At 40.1% G+C, this 21,459-nt stretch overlaps 1 protein-coding gene across 3 annotated transcripts in view; it reads left to right on the top strand.

Moving 5' to 3' along the window:
- AP2B1 (adaptor related protein complex 2 subunit beta 1) overlaps positions 1-21,459 on the top strand; it is a 111,493-nt gene that overhangs the window by 79,509 nt on the left and 10,525 nt on the right. For all 3 annotated transcript variants that reach the window (XM_090292826.1, XM_090292827.1, XM_090292825.1), the window contains 3 exons: positions 4,011-4,140; positions 19,010-19,094; positions 19,966-20,052. In XM_090292826.1, coding sequence (XP_090148952.1) covers positions 4,011-4,140; positions 19,010-19,094; positions 19,966-20,052 — 302 coding nt within the window. The remainder of the gene's footprint in view (positions 1-4,010; positions 4,141-19,009; positions 19,095-19,965; positions 20,053-21,459) is intronic.

Below are 21,459 nucleotides of genomic sequence, written 5' to 3'. Positions count from 1 at the left end.
GCCAGGGTAGTGCTTTAGGCTTTGCTACTCAAGAGCTCTTCTTCCTTTATTATGGTGTAGCCACAACTCCTTTGCCTCTCAGAACCTGACTTGCTTCAAGAAGACTTCTTATGTCCACCCTGAGCTCTACAGATTGTTTTACTGGTGTCTGTCTGCCTCCAATGATCACAGCCCTGTCTTTACAGAGTTTGTTTCCCCTTTGGAAGGTGGTGCTTTTTAAGCTCTGTCACTTCCAAGCCCCCTGGGGACTTTTCCACCTTCTTTCTTCACTTCATCTCTGTGTTCCCTCTTTGATCTTAGTCCCACTCACAGCACTTTACACTAGAATGGGGTTCTCTTCTGAGAATAATATTTACTATTAGTCTCTGGGGTTACTACCACTGGCTTCCATGGAAACCCCTGGACCTCCCTGCTGCATCTCCAGAGCTTCTCTCACCAGTTCTGCTGATCTCATGTGCTGAGGCCGCACTTAAATATACTTTGGAGTTTATAGGTTTTCTCTGACTTGTAGTTTTGCAGAAGGGGAGGTTGTAGGTTTGTAGGGAATTTTTTCCTCCTTTGTTTCCTTTGTATCATTTCCGAGAGGAGCCATTGAAGATGTAGAACTAAGCTGCTGCCATGTTCCTGTGCCAGTATTGGCTACTGATAGAGTTTGTTGATCATGAGAGCAAGATCAAAAGAGCAAAATGGTTTGTTACGTCAGAATGAGCGACACGTATTTATAGGATCATTTCATTATTGTATTTTGGTACCCTGAAGTAGTTTGTCTAGAAAAAAGAGAATATTTCTTCTGCCATCTATGACTCTTGAAAAAGATACTACCTATATAAACTCTTAATTTTCACTCATTTGTTTGTTATAGCTGTAGATCCACCTTTTCCCTCCTGTCCCATCTCTAAAATCTATTCTTAACTTTCTCTGCCATAAGATATGGCTACCCTAGCTCATGTGGGCTTTTTTGTTGTTTTTTTAAATGTGATTTTAGACTCAGGCTTTTCCCATCTCTTTATTATTCTTTATTTTTAAATTATTTTGATTATACTATTACAGTTATCCTGATTTTTTCCCCTTTTTGTCCCCTTTCCACCCATCACTCCTCCACAAATCTCTCAGGCAATCCCCCCGCCATTGTTCATGTCCACAGTCATGCGTATAAATTCTTCGGCTTCTCCGTTTCCTGTACTGTACTTTACATCCCCATGGCTATTCTGTAACTACCTATCTGTGCTTCTTAATCCCCTCACCTCTTCACCTATTTCCACACACCCCCCCTCCCATCAGGCAACCATCAAAATGCTCTCTGTATCCATGATTGTGTCTCCGTTCTTCTTGTTTGCTTAGTTTGGTTTTTATATTCAATTGTTGACAGATAATGTATTTTTTGCCATTTCATTGTTTATAGTTTTGATCTTCTTTTTCTTTAATAAGTTCCTTTAACATTTCATATAATAATGGTTTGGTGATGATTAACTCCTTTAGTTTTTTCTTGTCTGGGAAGCTCTTTATCTGCCCTTTGATTCTAAATGATAGATTTGCTGGGTAGAGAATCTTGGCTGTAGGGCCCTGCTTTTCATCACTTTTGAATATTTCTTGCCAATCCCTTCTAACCTACAAAGTTTCCTTAGCAAAATCAATTGACAGTCTTATGCGAACTCCCCTGTGGGTAACTCTCTGCTTATCTCTTGCTGCTTTTAAGATTCTCTCTTTATCCTTAACTTTTGGCATTTTAATTATGATGTGTCTTGGAGTGGGCCTCTTTGCATCCATCTTGTTTGGGACGCTCTGTGCTTCCTGGACTTGCATGTCTACTTCCTTCACCAAATTAGGGAAGTTTTCTTTCATTATTTTTTCAAATATATTTACGTTTTTTTGCTTTTCTCTTCTTCTGGCACCCCTATGATGTGAATGTTGGACCTCTTGATGTTGTCCCAGAGGCTGCTTATTTTTTTTGGATTCTTTTTACTTCTCATTATTCTGATTCATTGTTTTTTGCTTCCTTATATTCCAAAACATTGATTTGATTCTCACCTTTTCCCACTCTACTGTTGTTTCCCTGTAAATTGTTCTTTATTTCAATTAGTGTGTCCTTCATTTCTGACTATCTTTTTTATGCTGTTGAAGTTCTCACTAAGTTTGTTGAGCATCCTTATAACCAGTGTTTTGAACTCTGCATCTGATATATTGCTTATCTCTGTTTCATTTAGCTCTTCCCTTGGAGTTTTGATCTGTTCGTTCTTTGGGCCATGTTTCATTTTGTCCTCGTTTTGGCAGCCTCCCTATGTTTGTTTCTGTGTATTGGTAGAGCTGCTTTGACTCCGTGTCTTGGTAGTGTGGCCTAAGGTAGTAGGTGTCCTGAGGGTCCAGTGGCACAGCCTCCCCTATTACCCAAGCTGGGTATTCGAGGTGCGCCCTTTATGTGGGCTGAATACACCCTCCTCTTGTAGTTGAGCCTTGGTTGCTGTTGGCAGGTCAATGGAAGGGATTTGCTCCAGGCCAGTCAGCTGCAAGGACTGGCTGTGACAACTTGCCACCAACCTCTGCCCTCCATGGAGGATTATCTGTGCAGGGGCAGGGTGGTGGTGCTCTGACATGGTCTGTAGTTGCCCAGTTGGTGCGCAGATTCTGGGGTTATCACGTGGTGTGGGGCAAGGTCAGCCCTCACCGGTGTTTTGCTCAGGGCCACCCTACCTGAGCTATAAAACAATCTGAGATGGCTGCTACTTGTGCTGGGCTTGGAGATTCCCAGGCGAAGCCAAGCTGTGCATCTAGGCTGACGGTTGCTAGTGCCCGGCCTGGGGCTCACTGAGGCCAGCTGTCCTTGTTTGAGAGGATTTAGGAAGTTGTGAAGCATGAGCCAAGATCAGCCATTCATATGGAAAAGCAGCTTGGGTGGGCCCCTAAGTTGGATGCAGTGGAGTCTCTGGGCATCTCCAAGGCCGATCAAACAGTGTTAGTCAGGTTGATGGAGTGTCAGATATGGCACCAGCCTGTATGGTCTGTGGGGGGAGGGTTTAGAAAAGAGACAATGGTCTCTGCTCACCTTGAAGCCAAACACTTCAGTTTCTTCCTGAATACCACTGCTGCCTTTCAGGCCGCTACCAGGTGCTGAAGCTCAGACGGAATAAGTCTGAATAGGTGAATCTGTGTGTGGGTTCTTTTAGAGGAACTGCTTGGGGCTCAGCGATTTCTTCCACTGACCCAATCCCTGCTGGTTTTTGCAGCCAGAAGTAATGGGGACTTATCTTCCTGGCACTGGAACCCTGGGCTGGGGTGCCTGGTGTGGGGCTGGAACTTCTCTCTCCTGAAATATCCCTCCCAAATTGTTATCCGTCACACAGGGGTGAGGGAGCAGTCTGTTCCCCATCTGCGCCCCACCTACCAGTTTGGATGGATGTGTTTTCTTTAATTCCATAATTATCAGACTTCCATTCAACTCGATTTCTGATGATTCTTAGTGGTGGTTCTATATTTTAGTTATAATTTTGATGTGGTTGTACAAAGAGGCTAGCCGTGTCTGCCTGTGCCCCATCTTGACCAAAAGTCCTCACTATTCTTGTATTATTAATAGACAGGCTTCACTGAGAAGTTATACTGATGGCTACTGTACTCTGTCTACCTTATGCTTAGAAAGTGGCCACATTTGGAACTACAGCTCATTCTAGTCATTCAGAATGTTTAAGCCAATCAGTTTTGCTAAACATCAGGATACTTATACCTGTCCCTCATGGTGTGATAAACATAAGAAGCTTTTAGAATCAGAGCACTAGCAAAGTGAATCTGTGCTTATGACTGTTTCTCCTTCCTCAACTTAATTTAATGGAAAACAAAAGTTATATTGTAACCAGTGTTACAGTTCATTAGAATTGAGAACCTTCGGTCCTGCCATTGCTTCATTTAATATTACAAAACAATTGTTTACTTCAAATGGAATAAAAGCCATTGAAGCCCAGCGATGTGGTGAAATCTCGCCTCCAGGTTAACTTGTAGAATTCCTTCATCCTCCCTTCTAGCTTTGGTGTCATCCCCAGCACTCCCCTGGCCATCCACACGCCGCTGATGCCAAACCAGAGCATTGACGTCTCTCTGCCTCTCAACACCTTGGGCCCGGTCATGAAGATGGAACCCCTGAATAACCTGCAGGTTAGAGTTTCACCTCACTCAGGGTACAAGTCGCTTTCTTGCCAATTTTTTATTTATATATAAAACATTAGATTTGGTCATGGAATAGGGTTTGCAATAACTGTGGAGAAGCACTTTAAAAAAAAAAAAGCATGTCAATGCATAGAACGTTATTCATTCTTTTACTCAAACATTTAGAAACTTTTTAAGATCTTTTTTACAAACATTTTTTCTTCAGACTTTGATAGTGAATTTGAATGTCATTGATATAAAAATGGATCTCAATAGAGAATTGTGTGGAAGTTACCCTTAAACACACAACCATGTACAGTTAGGTTATTTGGATTTAAATACCCACTGTTAGCACACATATATGATAAGTGTAACAGAATCTTTGAAAAGCTCAGAACTTCATCCCGTCTACAAGAGCCTCTTAATCTTGAAAATACTGTATTTTTAGAATGAAGGTAGAGTTGTAAGATTGTGGGCTGAACCTATAGCAGCCCTGAAGACTGCTACAGATATAAGCCCTAAAAGTTGTGTTTTTGTTGTTGTTATAGTATAACTTCCTTGAAATGGACGAAAAAGTAGTGTCATTTACAGTATCTTAAGATAAAGTGCCTTTTGACTGGAAGCTTCCTTTCCAGTACTTTGAGGTCTGCGTTTACTGTTGTGGGAAATGAAGACTGCTTAAATCAAACAGGGGAGGGGAAGGGCCTATGTTTTTTCTTTATGAGTAATTGCTGTAACACTCCCCTTCTGGTGGCTGAGGGAGTTTCGTATTTCCTTTTGGCAACGTTAGGCATCGAAACTCTCGCAGTACATCTTTGATGCTCTGTGAACTCTGCCGTTCTGCTAGCACTGATGTGGCTCTTGGGTCCACCACTCCATTAGAACTCTTAACTCCATTCATACTAATTTTTGTTACAAACCTCAGGGGTGTGCTTCTGGGTATTTAGGTTCACATTCTATTTTAAGGCTGTATAGCTTCCGACTTACCTCACTATCATTCAGAGGCCAACCGAAAAAGATGCGCTGTGAAGGACAGTCTGAAGACGCAGCAAAGAGGGTTGGTGTTCCCATTCTACCAAGAGCTTGAAATGATAGAATAGTCTGAATGAGACTATAAAATATGTCTTAAAAATGATTAAAGAAAAATACCAACCTTTCACTTTCTGGTCAAGACAGATGGGATTCCATTGCTTACTCTTCTGGAAATACCAGTGTGAGGTACTAGTACTGATAATGAGACATCAACAGTAAAGTTACTTGGAGTTAAAAAAAAATGTTTCTCAATAGTTTAACAAGCCTGTTTACAAACTACCTTGTTGCTGCAATGGTTGACTGCCTCTTGTACAACAAAGGGTGTAATGATTAGAGTGAAGATGAGTGAGTCATACAATACAACTTGGCTTAGACTAGAGGAACAAAACAAGGATTGTTTTGTGCAGATGGAATTGGCTCTTATTATGATTGAGAGTAAAGTGTTAAGGGGCTTTTCCAGCACAAAATCCTGAAGTAAGTAACTAACTAACCCAGATCTATTACACCTGCTCCCTTTTTATTGAAATCTAACCTCCTGTTGGCCCAGAGAGCCTCAGGCCTAATATTTGAGGACAGTCGGCATGAGTGCAGGAATGCTTTACTGTAGGAATAGGAAAGGGAATTTGGGACACAGAAACCAGGGCGAATTTTCTGCTCTTAAAAAAAGAAACAGTAAATAAATGAATATCAGTTTACTTTCCTATTTGCATCTTCATTTCATATTCAGTGAAATGAACAACCTGAGTGGAAACCTTAATAATAGACATTGGATCTTACAGTCCAGTCGTTCTCAACCTTCCTAATGCCGCAACCCTTTAATACAGTTCCTTATGTTGTGGTGGCCCCCAACCATAACTAAAGCATAGTGATTAATCACAAAAACAATATGTAATTATATATATATGTTTTCTGGTGGTCTTAGGTCACCCCTGTGAAAGGGTCACTCGACCCCCAAAGGGGTTGTGACCCACAGGTTGAGAACCGCTGTTATAGTCCAAACTTCTCCCTCAAAAGTCTTTGTTTTTACAAATCTGCCATTATGAAAAGCAAACTTAAACTATTTTCCATCTAAGTGGAGTGTAATAAAGCATCTCAGCTTCTCTAGAAAAACAATTCCATCTGTAGTCAACTGCTGATTCTCCATGTTTTTCTCATAGATTCTCTTCTTTCAGGGATGTCATAATTATGGCTGTTCTCTCTTTAATTGGCATCTCCCAGTGGAGAATATAAGCAAAAACTTGAAAAGAGAGAACTATTTTCCCCTATAAGCAGCTCTATTTAAGTACAGTATAGGAAGTGGAGTAGCCAAGGGCCTTATATGCATGACCCATGGACATGAACAATGGTGGGGGGATGGCCTGAGGGAATGGGGTGGAGTGCTGGGTGGAAGGGGGGCAACGGGAAAAATCAGGACAACGTAATAGCATAATCAATAAAATATAATTTAAAAATAACTATTGTACATTAAACAATTAACAAGAATATTTTAACATCATATACCCAATGCTCAAGTTTATCAGTGTCTTAAACTTTGTTTTTATTATAGCTGTTTAATTAGTAAAGTGCACATATTATGATGAGTAGATAGCTCATAAGTCCCTTTACCAACACTGTTCATTATGATAGCCTCTGGCCACATGTGGCTATATAAATTTAAATTAAATAAAATTAAAGTTGAATTTCTTTAATTGCATTAGACACATCTCAAGCGCACATGGGGCTGGCAGTTAATAGGCTGGGCAGTGCAGAAGCAGGGCACTTCCATGGCTGCAAAGAGCAATACTGGATGGTGCTGACCCCTCTGTCTTTTTTTTTTTTTTTTTTTTTTTTTAAGTTTTTGGTTTTCAGTAGCTTGGCTATTATGTACCTAAGGGTTTTCCTTGTGTTTATCTGGCTTAGGGTTTCTTGTGCTTCTTGGGTCTATAAATTGATAGTTTCCCCCAAATTTGGAAAAGTTTTGCCATTATTTCTTTAATTTTTTTTTTCTGCCCAGTTATCTCTTTCCTCTCCTTTCATAATTCAAATTACACATATGTTAGACTACTGATACTGTTTATGAGGTCACTGACGCTGTTTTTTTTTTTTTTCTTCAGATTAGATAATTTCTGTTGATCTGTCTTTAAGTATACTGACTCTTCTATAGACTACACCTCTGTTAAATCTATTCAGTATAATTTTCATTTCAAATATTGTACTTTTCAGTTCTGGGAGTTCTCTTTGGTTCTTCGCTAAAATTTCCCATCTGTTCACTCAGGAGGACAACTGGAGAACCCTGTTTTACACCCTACTCTCCTCCTTTGGCCATCCCTTGGGCCTAAGGGTATGCTTGCCGGTCCTCAGGAAAAGTAATCACTAGAGGTATCTCAAGCAGGCCCTGGAAACAGTGTTGTGGCTGTTGATCTAGGAAATTCTGTGTGTTCTACTTGGACACTCTTTGGCTTGTGGATCCTTTTTTCTATGGGTTTCAGGGAGGCCAGAGGAGGATCAGACTATGGCCTTCTATCCATGAGGCCCAGGACAAGAGCCCCAGTTAACCTATCACTGAGGGCAGCTGGAATTCCCTTGTCAGTACTTTCTTTTGAGGTTGGCTTAATTCTTCCAAAAATTGTCTTGGACTCTCCTGTCTAGTAAAGGCTTTCTGCCAGTCTTCTAGGAGCTAGGTTGGAAAAGAGGACCGAAGAGTGTGCATTCAGTGTGCATAATTTACTTACGTCAGCCACCCCTCAGCTGTGCCTGGCATGCCCTTCAAAGTACCATTTATTTTATCTCTCTAAAAGAATTAATCTTTAGTTTTAGGTAGGGACTGAAGGGCTAAGGTAGCTTAGGATGGTGATAGGGATCTGGTACTCTAACAGCATCTTAATCCTCTTTCCTTTAACATCCTCTCCCCTAATAAGTTTCAGAGGTGCTGTCAGTCTAAAATCTTTGAGAATTCTGTGGTGTTATTGCTAATCCAGCTGTTTTATGGTTACCAACATTTTGTTGTTGTAATTTTTCCTTCCCTTTCTTTATGAATTTATACTTTTAAATTTTTTCTTTTAATTATGGCAGAATTTCTTCCAGGAGAAAGAAAATTTAAATACGATTTTTAGTCTACTGTTTTTACCTGAAAGTCTGATGGCATCTTTATAAAAATTTCTTCTTACAATTAGGAGGCTTAGAGGTGAATCTATGGATAAGGATTTGCTCCCTTTCACCTGGAAGGTATTATGCTCAGTGAAATAAGTCAGAGAAAGACAAATATGATTTCACTTAATATGTGGAAGCTAACGAACAAAACAAAATTGTGAAGCAGACTTACAGGTACAGAGAGAACTGGTGGGTGCCAGAGGGGAGGGTGACGCTGGGCACTGTGTGAAAGACGTGAAGGGATTGAGAAGTAGAAGTCGGTAGCTACAAAATAGTCATGGGTTGTAAATGAAGCGTGGGGAATAAAATCAATAATCTTGTGATAACCATCTATGGTGCCAGTTAGGGGACTGGAAATATCAAGGGGATCACTATGTAAAGTATGGGATTGTCTAACCTCTATGCTGTACACCCAAAGCCAATACATTTTTTTAAAAATTTGGTCCTTTCCTATATATAATTTTTGTTATCTTTCTGTCTTATCTACCTGTCTCCTTTGATTTTTTTTTCTTACCCAAGAACATTTTTACATTGCTTTTTATTTTATTTTTTAAAGATTTTATTTATTTATTTTAGAGAGAGAGGGAGGGAGGAAGACAGGGAGAGAAGCATCGATCGGTTGCCACCTGCACACTCCCAGACTTGGGGGTTGTATGTGCCCCAACCAGGGATCGAACCCACAACCCTTTGGTATGGGACAACACTCGAACCATTGGCTAGGGCTATCTGCCTATATATCACCTTTAAGCTCTGCATAAATGTTGTTTAATAAGAGGATAAATATTAATTAGGGGAAAGAAATAATGCCTCTTGGTTTTTTTCTTTGAATGTCTCTTCTAAAACAAAGCAGTATTCATTAGTTCTATTTATATAGGCTTTGAATGATCAGGGCACTTAGCTGCAAAGGACACAATCTTACAGTCCCATTTATTCATCTCTCAAGATTTTTGTCAGCCAAAAGGTTGTTTTGGTTTTTTTTTTAATTCTCCAGTGTATGGCCCTGAGAAAATTCTGTCCCTTGTTACTCCTACAGTGCAGTCCCAGCCTGTGAGAGAATCAGTTGCAGATGGCTCCTGTCCCTGATATTTCGTGGCTTATGTATGTCCATTCGCACTCTAGAAAGCCCACAGCTCTAACCGCGGTACCAGAAAAACGGGTAAATGCTTCCAAACGGAAGACTTTTTCAGCAGCTTCCATCAAATGAAGCGAACCAGCTTGGCATTTGCTGACTTTTCTTGATTGTTGTTCATGGTAAACAAGTTCAATATTAAAGTCTCCTTTGGTCTTTCAAGGTTTGCAGTTGAAGACTGTGCACTGTGATTGCTTTTATGGAGCCACATGCTTGAATAGGTGTTGAGTCCTTGAAGTGGTGGATCTTACCGGAACTAGAAGAGCTCCCCAGGTCAGACAGGTAGATCCAGCACTGAAAATAACCCCTGTAGACAGTACAGTACCAGAAATATTCCATTAGTAATATGTAGGCAGTGGGGTCTTGGTTATAAAAGACGAAAACATTTTACTACCCAAGAAAAGAAAAAATTATTTTCTGTGATTGCTACTTCAAATTTTATGTATTTGTTGTGTCACATCAGGACTTCAGACATATCCTTTAACCTTATCTGAGAAATAAGAGTATCTTACATATGACATACTCCTTTTCTTACTAGGTTGTTCTTTTTGAGAACCATCCTTATCCTTTTTGTCAAGATATCAAGATTCTTCTGGGCAATATCTTTTATCATAATATAACCAGCACTCAACTTGCTTCTGGAACTGTCTTTTACAAATGTGTCTGTTAGTAGCAACTGCCCAGCTTGAATAACCACATATAAGCAGTAGACAAGAAGTCTGTATTCTGAAGCAGAGGTGGTCTAATGGAGCATAAATCTGGCCTCAATGACAAGAGACAGTTGCTCCTGAAACCCAGACTTCAGTTCTCAAAACACCCAACCTTGGGAGACAGTATGTCAGAAAGGGCCTGTGAGATCAGAAGCCGATGCTGTGAATCTTGAGCCAAAGATAATGTATTTCACAAAGTAATTCTAAAGTAATACTAAAAGTGATATGTGGGTTTTCATCTATAAAAATCCCAGCCATTTTTATATTTTGGTAGTAAGTTAAGAGTTGATGATGAAAAATGGAATCACTTTTGTGTTTCTGTTTTGATAAATGATTGGAAGACAGATTTAACCATGTGATCTTTGTGCAGCAGGGGACTTTACAAAGCCATAATGTACATTATAGTTGGAATTCATGGCAATTCACTGGGCTTTTCCAGAGCTGGATTGAAGCCCACTTGAGAGCCATGTCCTTCCCTCATGTGTATGTACACTCTCATATTTTGCTGTAGCATTATATTCAGTGGGATCGGAGGAGAATTGCTTTATAGAGAATTTTTATGTAGGGATTATGCATAGGCTTCATGTAATTGAGGTCCATACATCTTGAAAGTGAAACTTTAGAAAAGCTTTGAGCCATATGAGTGCAAACATAAAGAATGTAAAATGTCATGTTTGGAAAAGGTAACTTTTAATGTTGTTTGTTTCAAACCCTATCTTTTGGAATTTACCATGTATGAGCAGTGTTAGGGATCTCAATGACATGAATACTAATGATTTACTACCCTAAAGTGGCCCATTTTATATTCCTAAAACTCTGCTAGAAAGTCATGTATATTGAACTAAAATATGTCTTTAAATCCATCTATAAATTCTCATTTTACAGCTGGGGTTTTATAGACAAATTTCTGCCTTGATTCAAGGCTTATGGGGCCTGAAAATCAGTCAAGTACGCCTATAATGAAAATACTCTCCGTCTGAATTAGTTTTCCTTTTTATTCCATTTAAGGAAAGCCAAAGTTTATGGAAGAACATTTATTTGTGTGTACTGTAAATAGATTTCAGTTTATTGTTCTAATGAGAAAAACCAGTCAGAAGTAGAACTGGTTAATGTACTTAGTATCAATTACAGTGTGGGGACTGAGGAACTGTTATCTCATCATTTTTGAAAAGAGTGTCAGTGAATGGTTGTCCTTGGTTTGAAGGCGACATTTCTTCCCAGGAACCGTTGAAGGAGTTTGGAAAACAGGTGCTCCAAATATAAAAACACAGAACTTCTCAGTTCCATAGCTCACACTGAGCTCCTGGCAGTAATTTCTGTCCCAGAGACAGCGTCTCTGCAGTGTCCTGCCCATGTGACCAGTCATCTTGGCACCGACATGCCCTTTCTCTGTCCACATTAAGGTTAGATAATGTACCAGTCAGTACCTAGGCACACCTGTGAGCCTGTTTGATTTCTGACTTGCTGTGACTAACCTGAGACTCGATGATGTGTTTATTATCTAGAACCCAGATTAGATTCTAAGTCAGTTTTACCCCAGGACTTAAAAATAATGTTTATTCATTCTCATTACTGAAGTCTGTTTTTCTGTTGAGGTTCCATTGGGTCTCCTACCCCATGACATACCAGACCGGGGTGTGGGATATCTAATCACTTTAACTGATAGTTTACTAGTTCTGTCTTCACATTTTGTGGTTCAGTACAGTATGTATTAAGTGTATTTTTAAGTTTAAGAATGAGCCCTACACAGGAAACAGTTTATATTGTTAATGTAAATAGTTTTATAAGGTGTAAAAGCTGCAACCAGGGGCGCATCAGCCCGTCTTAGCAAGGTACCCAAAGATGTCATTTAAGGAGAAAAGAAAAACGTTGATGCCTTAAGGTTTAGAGCCCATACTGGCCTGGCAGAACCTGTTTAAGGTAAGACCTTATCTTTTGGGAATCTTATCTGTCAGGCAGGCTGAAGGACCTGTGGAAATATTGCTGTTTATTTCTAGCAACTGAAACTAGAGTAATTTTGTTGTAGGCTACTAGAGGAAGAGATAACTTGAGACTTGTAGTAAAGGTTTCTGGATAGTGACCGGAGCAGTCAGTATGGTATGGCAAGTGAGTCCTCTTGGCAGAAAGAGCTCACATGTACATTTCCTGTAAGTTTCTGATTTATTTTGCCTAACGTTATTCGTAAAATGTTGTAAAAATGAGGAGGCTACGTGGAACCAGAACTGATGCAATATATCTTAGCATTATTTTCCCTTGGGTTCCTTGTGAGGCCCACAGCTGCTTAATTCTTGCTCTGCCACGGCTCTGTTATACTCATGCTTTAAAATCTAGAAGAGTCTGTATTGATATAAAACCAAAATCCTAACAATGGTCTACAGAGCCCTCCCTCACTGACTTCACCTGCTACTCCTCACCTCCCTCTGCTTTAGCCACACTGGTTTCCTCACTGGTCTCCATGTGGATTTGAAATGGAGGACCCTACCCAACCTAAAGATGGTAGGTATTTCTGGCATTGACTAGAGACAGAACTGTAGGTAGATTTAACTCCAGCAGCTAGCAGAAAAAGCCACTTCTGCTGAGTCTCAGATGACATATCACACAGTCGGAGCCAGTACCATTAAAAACCTGTCACTCAGAGCCCTTCCTCTAGATCTGTTGACTAGATGGCATGGTGTTTGAAACACGTCTGACTCATCATTTCTCAGAAATGGAGATGTTTGGCACCACTGCCTGGTCTTAGCTTGCACCAGCTTGCAAATAATTTTCCCAAAAACTAAATGGAGAGGAGGAATACAAGAAAAAAATATTCTTCAGAAACTTGGAAAGGTCATGAGTGATGTCAAGGGAGAATAGATGATATACTCTCAAAGGTGAGCTGCGCTCCACTCGCTTTGATTTTTCTAGTGGCGGTTCCTCCTGTGGTTATCGGTGGTGAGAGGCCTCCTTTGCCAGAGTTCAGGCTGAGTTCCTCTCGTACCTTTTTATAGTACCTTTGAGTACACTGGAACGAGGTTAGAATATTAATTTAGTCTGTTGGTATCCAGCTGTGCCGCCATAAAGAGGCTGCAGCTACTGCAGCAGGCTTCCTGCACTACAGAGAGAGACTAATTGCTGGTTACAGGCTGGCGCTGACAGGCTGCTCTTTCCCCTGCAGCCAGTGAAAGTAACTTCTAAAATTCATTATTATTATTATTGAGCACTTATAGCCTCCTTTTGTGTTTTCCAAGCGCCTCAGAGTCATTTCTATTTGATGTTCCTGTAGATGTCCCTGAGAGGCAAGTTAATATGTTATGGCCACAGGTTGCACATGACAGACCAGAGGAACAGAGGATTAGGTAATCTGCTCCTTGGTACCATCTGTGATGTTTTTCAGGCATTCTCAAAGCAGAAGCTCAGGTTTGCATTTGGTTCCTTAGCTCATTAGACCTGTTTCTTCACTACTTGCTTTTAATTTGGTGTATGAGTAATATGGCTTTTATACTTCTCTTACTAAAAGTTACAGTAAGAAACATTTTATATACTATATATACACACATAATACATACATAAAATTGAAACACTTTCAGGAAACATGATTTATTCTTCATGAGATGGACTATGATATTTCTTATTCTATTTTTTATGCCAGTTCAGTCCACTAAGTCAATTTTAAGAACCACCTTTTGGTTATTACCTACTGTTGTTAAAAACACACTGCTAGGAAGTACTTGAAGCTGAAGAATTCAGATGACAGATTTTTCTGGAGCATCAGTTATACTCAAAGATAAAGGGAGAAAAAATTTTTTATTGAAACGTATAAATGCATTATGGAATAGGATGCAACTTCAAATAATTTTGTTTTTATGATGGGTACTTGGTATTATACTTCTAATCCTGACCTCTCTTCCCACCTTCACCCCAGTAGGCATATCCATACTTTCTCCTTCTGTTAAGGGAAGTAGACTAGAAAAACTTGAGAAGTACTGTTCTTTTGGAAACTTTAGACCAAGTTTTTATCTTATCTAAACCTAAATGGTTGTTAGGAACTTTGAGCAGTTTACTTTATAATCATTAGGCTTATTGTGTAGTTAATTCTGTGCCAGTTACTGTTCTAGAAACTGAGAATACGGAGTGAACAAGAGACAAAAACCTCTTCTGTCATGGAACTTATACTGGAGGTGGGGCATGTGGCATGGGGACAGGCAGGAAACGGACAAATAAGTAAAATAGTGTGTCAGATGAGGGCAATGGAGAAAAATACAGCGGAGATTGCAGTAAGGAGTCCTGGGATTGGAGATTGGGTGATGTAATTTTATAAATATGTTGGTCATTAAGATCTACCTGAAAAGATAATATTTGATAAAAGCAAAGACCTCAAAGAAGCTGGGAATGAGTCTTGCATATTACTGGAGGAAAAGAATTCCAGACAAAGAAACAGGAAATGCAAAAAGCCACGAGAGAGGAACTGCCTAGTATGTGCAAGGACAGGCTCCTGCGGCTGCTGTGGAGCCAGCAGGAAGAGAGTCGTAGCATGTGCCGTCGGTGAGGTAATAGGCATCAGACTATAGGCAATTGTAGCTTTGGTTTTTATTCTTAGTGAAATGGGAAGTCATGGGAGGTTTGAGCAGAGAAGTATTTGTGTGCTGACCTACATTTTAAGTTCACTCTGGCTGCTGTGTCAAGAATAGACTGGAGAAGCGAGGTGTTGGGGGTAGGAGAGACAAGTGCAGAAGCAGAGAGACCATTAAAGAGGCTTTGCTGTATTCTATTTACCGAGTTTGGAAGGACATCAGGTTCTTTTAAGGAGGAGGAGGAGAGATCAGAAATTGATGTTTTTGGACATGTTCATTTGAGATATTACCCAAGTAAGTAGACAGTCGGGTATATATGTGATAATTGATTTTCCATAGGCAAGCTAGATATTGATGTTAAACCTCTTGCAAAATATGATAATTCTCCAGCTCGTTTGGATTATGTCTTCCTATTCTGTACCTGTTGGGATAATGAATTTCAAAAAGCAAGAAACTCACTCATACTTCTGAAGCAGTCAATGTGTTTTGTTTTGTTTCGTTTTGTTTTTTAAGTGAAAGAGGGAAAAGAGGGAGAGAGAAACATCAGTTGGTTGAATCTCGCATGCCCCCAACTGGGGACCTGGCCTGCAACCCAGGCATGTGCCCTGACTGGGACTCAAATCAGCAACTCTTTGGTCTGTGGGCCTGCACTCAATCCACTGAGCCACACCAGCCAGAGGCTCATTATCATATTCTTTTTTAAAAATTTTTATTATTATTTTTTTAATTTATTGATTTTGAGAGAGAGAGAGAAACATCAATTTGTTGTTCCACTTATTCATGCCTTTATTGATTGATTCTTCTATGTGCCCTGACTGGGGATCGAACCTGCAACCTTGGCGTATCAGGACAGTGCTCTAACCAACTGAGCACCCGGCCAGGGCTCAATATCATATTCTTAAGGTTGACTCACTTTTATTTAAAAGTAGCTGCCGTCTGAGTTGGAATTGAACTGGCTTCGTACTGTGTTTTTCCCTTGGTTCTTTTATCCCTGAACTCCCAAGGAGTAATTGGCATATCCTTGGAGAATCTAGTATTCTTTGGGTTGTGATCTACTACTTATGTTATTCTTCCTTAGCATATAGATGTTATTTTAGCTCAGGATTTGAAACTGAAAGAGCCCACATATCATCCCATCCCCCCACTCCTGCCTCATTGAGTATCAATTTATGTAATGAGAGATGTTACTAATGGGATTATGTTGTGCAGATGAATGATGAAGTGGTAGAAAAAAGGATGAGAAACCATGTTTCATTCCATTTGCTTGGCATCTTCCCCTTAATTTCATGCAACAAATACTCATTGAACCACTAGTGCTAGTGAAAAATGAGAGTCTCTGCACTTGAGGAGCTCACTGTGTTGAGGGTGAGGAAGATGGAAACTGACGTTTTATGCTGTAGCAGAAATATGTGCGCGGGGTGCTGTGGGGAAGGGTAAGGGCTGTCCTGAGAGACCTCAAGCTTGAGCTGAATCTTAAGGTTACATAGGTATTTTCCAGACAGCTACAGCTTCAGGAGAAGACTAAATTAAGTAGAACAACATGTTAAAAAAGAAGCACAGAGTTGTGAGTTTCAGTATTTGGGGAACAAGAAGTAATTTTGATATGGTCGAAGTTAAGGAAATAGGCTGGAGAGGTAGGCAGGGACTAGGTCCAAGAGAACCATATATTCTTGAAGTGAATGCAGTCTAGTAAAGAATAAAAGTTTTAAGAGCTGCAAAATGCAGATTTTGAAAAGCTAATGAAAAAGATGAAGCACTTCCTCCCAAAGAGTGACCTGTGTGCAGTTGATCTGTCACGAGATAATATTTTACCAAGGGCTCAGTGGCAAGAAGAATCATTAAGTGACAGTTTGCTAGTAAAACTTTTACCTCTTTCTAATCTCTTAGCATAGCAGTAGTGCTGCATTTGAGTGTTGTAAGATCTCAGGTGAGTCTAATGTGATTATCCTTAATTATGAAAAATTCTGAGTAAAAGAGGTAAAGCCGAAGATGGTGAAGGAAGAGGGAGTACTTATTTTAAGCCAGACATCATTCTAAGTACTTTGCAAATATTAACTCCATTATTCTGTATTAACCCGTGCATTCAGTACTGTTGTTATATCCATTTTACAGACAGGAAACTGAGCTGAGTACTGCTTGCCCACAGTCATACAGCTAAGTAAGTGACAGGGTCAAAATGTGAAATCAGATTGTGTGGTCTGGTTCCCAAGTCCATGTTCTGAGCCACTGTATCCACTGCCTCTGCATTGGGTGTCCCAGCTCCTCAGAATTATTCTGGAACAGAAGTCCAGGGGTAATTTTCAGACTGCCTGGAAACCCCTGAAATTGTATGTCAAAATGTTGCACATTTTTCAGAAAGAGGGTCCATGGCTTTCATCTGTGTATTAAACGGGTCTGCAAGGCAGAATGGTAACCTAGAGGAGCTTTTTATGTCTGTTTCACTGTTGAAGAGCTCCAGTTTGAATAAGGATTCCCTCAGAGGAAGAAGATGATATATAAGTTTTTGGTTAAGTACCACTAATATTATCCCTTGGAGGACAAGGGTATTTTCTGTATTCTTTATATCTCTAATGGTTAGGACATAGTAAACATTAATAAATATTTGATGAAAGATGACAGCTTTGTATTTGAAGTGACAGTAGATAATCACTTGCATTTCATGTAAAGCCTTTATGTAACCACACTCTCTCACCTACACCACCCCCATTTTCACTTCTCAGTACCCTTTCCAGAGCCTGGCACTCCTATCCTCCTAGTGCCCTAATTCGAAATGAGTTCTCCTTCTTTTACTGCTAGGTGCCGCATTAATTAGAAAATGCCTCTTTTCCAGAAGCCCACGCTGGTGTAATACTTTTGAAGTGGTGGTCTAGTACATCTAAAATGGCTAAAGCCCCTCTTTTCCTGAGGTTAGTTTCTCCGTTTCCATTCACTGCTGTCAAGTTTTTTGAGAATCCTGCTGTCTCGGCATTTGGGGCATCAGATTATGTGATACAGGTCAGAAACTCCTGGGAGGTTGCTAATTGAAAGGTTAAAAGCACAAGTACAAGGAAAGTAATTTGATGGATTCTTCCGGGAGAGAGAACAGAAAGACTGTCAAGTAGACAACTAAATTATGGAGGAGGAAACAAAGGTCCTATTTAAAGTGGGGAAGATACGTTGATAATAAATGTAAAAGAACTAGAAGTACTTCGGAAAGTGGATATTTGGAGCTCAAAACCAAATTTTTGATGAAGAGATAGATGTGCTGTTGAAGTGTGGGCATTTGTTCCCCCAAAAAGGATTCTTCAAACAAAATGAAAGAGAAATAGGCATGGTTGCTGATTATAGAACTTGCCCAGAGACATGTTTTCCTGCAGTGCCAAGAGCATAAATAGGGAAGTCACTAGTGACGGAAACCAGTGCGCAGTGGTGATTATGCGGTTCTCCTCCTCCTCTCCCTGCTCACAGTGTGTGGTTCTTAGAATCTGCCTCAGTGGGATCTGCCTGTTTCTGAATATATACGCCAATCAGTGTTGCCCCTGAATAAAAATACTTATTGTAGCTTTTTTAAAGATATAAACAGCACGCTGGGAATTGAATGGGCTGTGATAGAATCACAGCCTACCTAAATCAGAAGCTTGCGCTGTGAGAAGAAAACTCATTTCTTCGCTTGCTCCAAGGCTTTTCCTTCTTATAGTCATCTGATTTACCACGGTTAAACCCACAGGCTTATTCCAGCCATAGAACTTAGGAAATAAGATTTTATAAAAGAAGCAACTTTAAAACTGGCATCTAAAACAAGATAAGGGGCAGTATGGTCAGTTATTGTGGAGAGGAGAAAGTCGGGTGTTAGGTTCAGACAAATTGCATTTGGTCCTGGTGCTTCTGTGTACTGGCATTGTGACCCTGGGTCTTTCTGAATCTCAGTTCCTAGTCCGTAAAATGAGAGGGGAGTGACACCTGCTTTGTTTGGGTAGTAATGATGAGGATTGGAAGTCATATCATTAATAGGTACTTAGTAAGTGGTAGCAGCAGCTACTGCTAATAACCATAGAAACAAAAAATAACTGAGTAGAATATTCTGGGTACAGAACTTGGGCCTTGAATTCGTTCCTCCTGGAGCTCCTCCTAGAGAACGGTTGCAAGCTGTCACAGTTCTCTGACAGGAGAATGAGTAAGGATGTGCTTTGCAGTGTATGGACTGGTGTGTCTTGATTTGGCGAGTCCTGCACTGTATAGGAGAAAGGAGACACGGTCATATATTTCCAAACACATAACTGTTCTCTTTCTCTTACCTAGCTTTCTAGCTTCCTATGATGTTCTCATTTTCCCTTGTTCTTTCCTGTCAGGTGGCTGTCAAAAACAATATTGATGTCTTCTACTTCAGCTGCCTCATCCCACTCAATGTGCTTTTTGTAGAAGATGGCAAAATGGGTAAGTGTGTCCTTCTGTCCTGCCACATATATACCTTTGCCCTTCCTCTGAACGTTAGGCAGAACATAGCTAGAAGTACAAGTTATTCTGAGGCTTTAAAAAAACGAGATGGGTAAGGCTGTTATTCTGAAGCTCTAATAATTGCTAATTATTTATTTGCCTGAGTCACAGTGGTCTTGTTCTGCTGTTGGTCTCTAAGTCACATGCCAGTTTTCTGAGTAACCCCCTCACCCCAGCATACAGAGCACAGGCATACACCTTCGCGGATACTGTGGGGTTTTTTTCCACAAATTGAAGGTTTGTGACAATCCTGCATCAAGCGAGTCTGTCAGCACCATTTTTCATCATTTGTTCACATTTTGATAATTCTCTCACTATTTCACACTTTTTCACTATAGTAATTGGCAGTAAACCACTAGTATTCTTCATGTGGTTGTTGACGTCGACATTTCTCTCTTCCCTTACTTATGAAACCACCATCTAATAAAACTAACTTATATTGGTGCATATTAGATTGTGTTTGCACTTAATTGATATGATTCTTACAGTGGCTCTTTGGGTAAGCAGGACAGACATAATTATATATGGTGAATTAAGGATCAGAAAGGTTACACACTTACCCAGAGTCGTCAAATAGGAAAACATTAGAGCTAAAACTAAACCCTAGATGTAAACTCTTTTGATGCTACTCATGAGGGATCAATCGACCCGGAGAGGTCTGCATAGCCGAGGATCTGCTCCAGGCCCAGGCTCGTCCTGGTTGTGTTGCTATTGCAAGAGCCAGCATTTCAAAGGAGAAACCGTGCAAGGCATCAGGAATAGAGCATCGACAGGTGTGCATGCACTTCCTTTGCTCTGTTTCCCCATACAGAGCGCCAAGTCTTCCTTGCAACATGGAAGGATATTCCCAATGAAAATGAACTTCAGTTCCAGATTAAGGAATGTCATTTAAATGCTGGTGAGTAATGACTTTACTTTTCATTTTTAATTCAGTAAGTCAAAACAGATCATTGAAATTTGTGTCTTTATTTACTTCTTCTCTTTATATCTACCTTGTTTCTAGTGGTTATATGGTAAATATATTACTTTGCAAACTTCTCTTTAAAAACTTGGGGTGTTTTGATCTAGGTACTAGATTACTTATAAGCCAATAGATCTAAGAAACTAGAATGGTTCCATCTTCCCAGTTCAGTAGTTGAACATGTGTTAGTGGTGTTACTTGAACATCTTAATAAGCATTAAGTAATTGAAGTGGCATTTAAGGATATGCACTCTCCCTAGAATTCAAAGGAATATTTTTCTTTATATCTACCTTTAGTATTCGAGGAAAAGTGACTATGATATCCTTATTTAAAATCTTGTGTTTGTTATTAAATAAGAATACATCATAGTTGATTAAAGACTAATCAGTAACCTTTTTCTTCTTTCTCGCCTTGTGTCAGCATTTATCGCAGTACCTCTTTAATCATCATTAAAAACCCCAGACCCTTTTGTAGTTATTTTTGTTACTATACTAGAACATCAGAGGTAAGCAAGAGGAGAAACAATAGCAGCTCTCAGTCCCTGATGGTTTGTTTCACTGAAATGTTCCTCAGGAAGGGAAGGCGCCCTGATCTGTTCAGAGTCGTGTCTTTGTCCCAGTCCATGTCTTCTGTCTGTCTGTCTGTCTGTCTGTCTGTCTGTAGGTTATTACAGGGTTTTAAGTTTGAGTGGAAGTGAGCATTGGTGCTTGGCCCGTACCTCCTCCTTCTCATTTATCCCTCACTTCCCCCTCCTTATGTTGGTGGTTCTCCTAAGTGTTTCCCGTGTGCTGCCATCGTGTTGTAGCCAGAGCGCAGCACTGAGGAAAAGGGCAGTGTGGCAGGTACAGAGGAAGAGAGGAAAAACCTGTCTTTTCATTCTAACTTACTCTTTAATTTTAGTTTTTTGGGTTCTATGATGTATTTATCCTCTGTTCAGGCTCATCTTTTCTTTTTCTTTTTTTAAAATTTAGTGTGCTTTATTGATTATGCTGTTACAGTTGTCCCAATTTCTTTTCACTTTGTTCCCCTCCAACCGGTCCCCTCACTTTAGTCCATGCCCATTGGTTGTGCATATAATTCTTCTCAACATCTTTCTGTCTACTCCACTCCCTCCTTCTATGCTTCTTATTTCCTGCACCATCTCCCTCCCTTTCCCCTCTTACCCCTCCCCGCTGACCTCCTTCCATAATGTTCCCCATACCTATAACACTTTTCCCACTCTCATTGCCTACTTAGTTTGCCTTTATTTTGGTTCCCTAGCTTCTATTGTTGGTTGTTGTGATACAGCTTTCATTTTAACGTTCATAGTTTTGATCCTCTTTATCCTAAACGAGTCCCTTTAA

The sequence above is a fragment of the Furipterus horrens genome, unplaced genomic scaffold, assembly GCF_987537825.1.
Source record: "Furipterus horrens unplaced genomic scaffold, mFurHor1.1.pri manual_scaffold_11, whole genome shotgun sequence".
Lineage (NCBI taxonomy): Eukaryota > Metazoa > Chordata > Mammalia > Chiroptera > Furipteridae > Furipterus > Furipterus horrens.
Note: the sequence above shows the minus strand (reverse complement) of the source record. Positions and strands in the feature narration are given on the sequence as shown.